The sequence below is a fragment of the Varanus komodoensis genome, unplaced genomic scaffold (genome assembly GCF_004798865.1).
Source record: "Varanus komodoensis strain SLA01 unplaced genomic scaffold, ASM479886v1 scaffold47, whole genome shotgun sequence".
NCBI classification, from domain to species: Eukaryota; Metazoa; Chordata; class Lepidosauria; order Squamata; family Varanidae; genus Varanus; species Varanus komodoensis.
Genome location: NW_025336045.1, coordinates 7424486 through 7430485, shown reverse-complemented (window position 1 = coordinate 7430485; position 6000 = coordinate 7424486). Strand labels below are relative to the sequence as shown.

Here is a 6000-nt window from a genome sequence, read left to right as displayed (position 1 = left end):
CCTGAGTTACAAGTGTCCAAGTTTTAAATAAATAAAAGGGTTAAGTATTTAAGTCTATATTGAGAACACTGACCAAACTTTTTTCAAAAAAGAAAGGCAGAAGGGAAGTAAGACTCCTTTGAGAGAACCTCTCACTAACCAGAAGGCCAGGTTTAATTGGTCAAATGGAAACCTGGGTCTTTACTGTGATTTTTCATTCCCTATCCAGTGTGAAGGAAACATCTATAATGCATTAACTCCTCCCAGCTACCCTGGTAAGGAACATGTAACCAAGCTTTTTGCTTTGGTCTTGGTCTACACAGCTCCCCCAGCCAGGTCTTTTCTTAGCTGAGCTTTCAGAAAGAGTAGTTATTTAAGGAAGCAATGGTTTCAAACCAAGATGCAGTAGGAAAAACTAGAAGAACAGACAACATCCAAAATGGGTAGGAATGTATTCTGAGGGATGCATGTGATATCAGTGGCTAAAGGACTTAGCCTGCAAGGCAGAGCAGTACATATGTTCACTGGACAGTAAACTGGAATAGAACCTCACAGTAAGTTGCCAACTTCCCATTCCCTCTCTAACGTGAAGGAAGGATTTGGAAAGGATAACACTCTCGTACAGTAGGCTCCAAGCAGGCTGAACCTAAAGTTGAAAAAGAGCCCGATATAAATATCTGTGTCCAGAGAGTGGTTCAGCAGAAGTGTAATTGTGTAGTCTGTAATATTAAAGAAATCTGATACAAAGACCAAGGTGCTGCCCTGCAAATTTCAGCTGACAAAGGTATTAGTGGAGCAAGCCACTGCAACAACTGCAGCCCTGGGTGAACATGCTGTTACGAGTATAGGCATGAGAAGTTTCTTTACAACACAGAATGTAAAGAGGCCTGTCCTGAGCCAGCTGGCAAGGGTGCTGTGTGAGGCCCTCTTCCTTAGTGCAGCTGGATGAGAAGAATACATCCATGGCTTCTGCTGGCAAGGCTAGGTGTATGGAGAAGATGCATGACAGCTAGTGGTAGAATGGGTAGACAAAGAGATTGACCTGAAATGGACTGAAGTTCTAGCATACATACTGACTGATCCAGAGTCAGTGCCTGGAGAGGTGATGGGCTCTCCCACACTAGAGACATTGAAGGCAAAACTGGACAGTCATCTGAGTGGGATGCTATAAATTGGTATCCTGCAACAGCAGGGCATTGGACCTGATGGCCTTCATGGCTTCTTCCAATTCTACTATTCTATGAGTCTATGATCTGCTTTAACCCTTTTGAGCAGAAACTAAATTCTCCCAACTCTGAAGCATAACAAAACTATCTTCCTCCATTCCAGGTCTGCAGCTCTTCTTGTTCACTGGTGCCATCTTGAGGCAAAATAAGGAAAAGGAAGAGAAAAGAAAAGGAAAGCTTTCCTTCCCTTCTTTCAAAGAGGAAAATAAAGAAGAAAGGAAAAGACTGTTCAAAGAAAACTCAGGAAATCTAGAGGGAGGTAAGACAGGAAAGAAAAAAAAAGAAAAATTAAATGAAGGGCTCAACAAAGTTGTGAAAAAGAGAGAGAAATAAATTTTGCCCCAAGGGAGGGCAAGGAACAAATTGGCTGAGAGGAACCAAAGAGGCCAGAACTAAGGCAAAAAACCTGGAAATTCATTCCTTGCCTGACTTGAGCAACTTATGATGGGTGTCACCTTCACCCCTTCCTGGCAGGGACCCACATTCCCCAGAATGGACTGGAAAAGCTTTAAGTACCCTATACAGTATGAATGATGAAACAGCACTCTAGAAAAAAACAAACCAGCAACTATCAACTGGGTTGTGCAGCAGTACAGAAAATACAACGGCTCTAGAGGAGGAGAAGGAAGGAATTGAATTCAAGGATTCCTACCTATCTACTCACATATACCTACCATCTAAAAATACAAGTGCTGTCTTCCAGCCTTCCTCAAGAACAGGAATTTATGGTAAGTATAAAACCCCCATTTTCACTGAGGAACAGCAGAAAGGCAGTCATCTCCATCTGGGATATATTATCACCAATCTTAATTGGAAGAAAACTAGAGGCAGAGTCAACTATCACAAGCCCTTAGAAGCCAAAAGACTCTTTGGAAGGCTGCCATCTGTATGCAACATCATCAGAGGCAAAATCAATGTAATTCATAATACTTTCCTGTTCTACAAATCTCACCTAATAGAGGCAGTAGAAACTGCAAGAGATATCCCCTCAGGTGGCATCATATTCAGATTCATATAACCAAGAAAAGTATATCCCACCTTTCTGACTGAAATGTAATGCTCAAGGTTTTATCAATAATAACAACAACAATATCAAACAATAAACAATGATAAAACATAGAGAACCGAAGATTAAAAATGAATAAACAAAAACACTGAGTAGTGGATCTAAAACAAATCTCCCAGGACAAGGAATTTCACATCCTGGGAGCTACAGCATAATCTCCTGACTGACATGCAGATGCATGTGGAAGATGGTAGTCTGTTAGATTAGGGGGGAGGAGAATGTGGCACTTCAGATGTCATTGCACTGCAATTCTCATTAGTGTCTTCCAGGATAGCCAATAGTGAGTGATGATGGAAGTTGCAGTCCAACAACATCTAGCAGACCACACATTCCTCACGCCTGCATTGCGAGATCCTGGTGCTAAGGGTTTTAAAGTGTTTTAAAAAGTAACAGCAGGCGCTTTCACAACTGTATTTTGTACTAGCTTAAAGTTTCTAGGTCGTTTCTGAAGGCAGAACTATGTGGAATGTTTGACAATAGTCCAATCTAAATGCAGTAAGCCATGGATGAATGTGGCCAAGTTCTACTTCTTAAGAAACAAGCAGAGTTGGGTACACTAGTCTAAGATGCTCCTGTCCACAGCACCCTCCTGAAAATTCAAGAGCAATACTAATGGTATAGTTGCTTAAATGGGCTTCAGTCTCATCCAAAACAGACCAAATCGCCCAGACCAAAATAATTTCTGCCTTGACTGGATTTCAGCCCAAGTTTCAGCCCATGTGCAGTCCACCATTGATTTCAAGACCTCCATGCCATGACATGAGATAGAGGCCTATATTGCCTCAACAGCGAAATGATGACAATGGGCTCCAAACCTCCCAGTGAATTAATGTAGTTGTTAAGCCCTGCCAGATGGCACAGGCTTAATACTGCTAAAATACTGAGTCCCTCAAAGCACAAACTTAAGAACAGAGAAACTAGAGCTATCACTGCATCTTCAGAAGGTTAGACAATACACGTTGTTATATGTGGGTTTAAAGCATGGACTCACAGGAAAATCTTTATCAGATTCAAGAATCTGAACTGCAAAGTTTTCTGGAAAAACTCCTTCTTTACCATTAAGTTCACCCTTCCACCAGCCTTCCTCTCCAGTGTCCTAGGATAAACAGTATTTTGTAAGTTACCAAATATTTTTCAGAAAACAAGTATAATGCCAGCGCCATCTCCCAAAAAACAAACAAAAAAAAAAACCCTAGCATACAGAGAAAGTTAGCAGAAAAATGTAGTAGTTTTAGAAATGTTAATTATGAATACTTGTACAAATCCAGTACAAGCTAAGTATATCTAACTCCTCAATCTATTTAAGAAAAAAACAGTGCAAGCCTAGTTTTAGATGGTATCCTAAGCCAAAACATTTGTACTAGCATGCCGGTCAGCAAAACAGCAATAACACTCTTTGAATATCACAGGCTTTTTATGGGTATTGAAGCCATTTGGGTTGGTTACCATCTTAATTTCATGCTAAAGCAACACAGTGTTACCTATCATTCATAATACTTGGCAATTTCTTTCCCAAATACTGGTGTGATTAACTGATAAGCACTGCTATTTCTGTACAGGTTATGCTAGAGTTTTCTCCCCTGTACAACTGTGTGTGCATATGCTTGCAAGACAGGACAGGGAGACAGTCGAAGGGTACAATCCAATGCCCCATGCCTGCCTCTTGCTTGCATGTATCCTATGCATGGAACAAGCTACTGCTGTGGCAGTCTCAATCACTACACCACCAATTGCCACATATTTTATCTAGCTGGCTACTTTCAGATATCTAGATAAATCACCAGGCACAGGGAGAGAAGAAAGCTGGGGTGCCAGTGTGGGAACAGCCTCCTGTTCTTCCCACCCCCAGGTACACCCCTCCTTGCCTTCTCCAAAGCTGTGACTTTAGGTGGTGGTGTGGTAGGCAGCTAGTGCAGTTCCTTCTGCACCAGCTACAAGATGGCTTGGGTGAGGACTCTGCCTTTGGAATCCCAGCTTCAAGATCACAGAATGTCAGAGTTGAAACACTGATTAAGCCCATGATCCCTCAGAAAATGTTGGAAGGCCACAGACTTTCACCTTTATAAAACTATTTTTTTATGTCTGAGCTATTCAGAACATATTCTAAAGGTTAAATATAGGAAAACACCCATACATACATATTGAAAAGTCTCAGAGTACCAGTTGATTAAGGACACAGGAAATGCTTATTTACTATTAATTATCTATGCTAAATTTAGCTTTATTGGACACCATGCAAAACATTTTAATTATCATTTCATTATGGTATGCCAAGAAGGAACAGAAAGAGGCATTCTAATTTAGATATGGACAAACTCTTACCTTGCTGAGTATTTGAATAATATCACCTTCTTTAAAGCTAAGTTCATCATTATTGGTACCTTCATAAACATACAAGGTCTTGCAATAATCCTTAGCTGAAAGGAAGCAATATGAGCATTATGCATATACAGTACATTCCTAACAGTTGCAGGAATACAAATGTTTAAAGCTCAACTGGCTGTACAAAAGATAGGCAAGTATACAATGCATCTACTAAAATACACTTCATTTACATTGCTTTAACGTAAAGCACATTATATGTAGTTGCACAGTATTTGATATGCTACTATGAACATTTTGTTAGCAAAAGGGAGTTGGGGGCAATATGAAATATAAAGGACACTTTGCCCAAATAGCTGAGACAGCATTTGTGTGAAAACTATAACAGAACCCCGCCAAGGTTTTTGGAAGAGCTGAGATAAGACCAGGGAGTCAGATGGCAGCAGAGGAGGGACAGCAAGTAAGATCAAGTCAGAGGCTTTGGTGAAATCCCAGTTCTGAAGACAGATAAGCATTTATGGAGGTGACTGGATAAGGAGAAAAAATAAGAGGTACACCAGGCATACAAACAGTACCATGGGCATTTATAGCCACATATTTTCTAAGCTCAGTAAAAAATTCTTCCATGCACTACTGCTAAATTGGTGGAGTTGCTAGGATGCCATGGCATATTCACAAACATTCTTAATGCTGGGGCAAAGGTGCCAGCAATACAATGTAAAGTCTAATGATAAATAAAAAGTTATTTTGTCCGTGAGGGAAAAAGATCCCTGCTTTGGACCTAATAATAGTTATTGCTGTTTTATTTCATTTCTTTTCTACCCATATCCAAAGCTCTCTGGGCAGTTTAAAATAATGTATAAAGCACATAAAATACAATAGAAATATCATACAATCCAAAACTTGGCAAGTTATTTATATCTTCCACTCATCAAAAGAAAAGAGGTTTGGCTTTATATATTAAAGAAAAATTGGATCCTAAGCATATTTTGGCAGATGAAGATGGTAGAATTCTATTGGTTGAAGTCACAACAAAAAATAAAAAGGTGCTCCTAGTGGCGATCTATGCTCCAAATGACCATCAAGAAACTTTCTATCAAAAATTACATACTTTACTCCTACAAACTGAATATCAAACTTTGTCCTTAATGGGATACTTTAATGCAATCGTTGATTTTAAAAAATAGACTACAAGAATGACACCAATGGAAAGAAAAGAAGGAGAATACTTCCAAAATCCTTCAATATATTAGAAGAACTTAAACTAATACAAGTTTGGAGACACAAACACAACATCTGCTAAGTATACTTTTTACTCAAACAGACATAGGTCATGGTCAAGAATTGGTATGATTTGGATAACCCTAGACCTAATTCCAGATCTGTCAGAAGCTGAAATAGACACAA

General features: G+C 39.5%; 1 protein-coding gene across 1 annotated transcript in view; it reads right to left on the bottom strand.

The window, feature by feature from the left end:
• LOC123030861 (CD2 associated protein) overlaps positions 1 to 6000 on the bottom strand; it is a 117179-nt gene that overhangs the window by 50903 nt on the left and 60276 nt on the right. The window contains exons 8-9 of the mRNA XM_044445151.1: positions 4594 to 4688; positions 3263 to 3367 (exon numbers count right to left, since the gene is read on the bottom strand). Coding sequence (XP_044301086.1) covers positions 3263 to 3367; positions 4594 to 4688 — 200 coding nt within the window. The remainder of the gene's footprint in view (positions 1 to 3262; positions 3368 to 4593; positions 4689 to 6000) is intronic.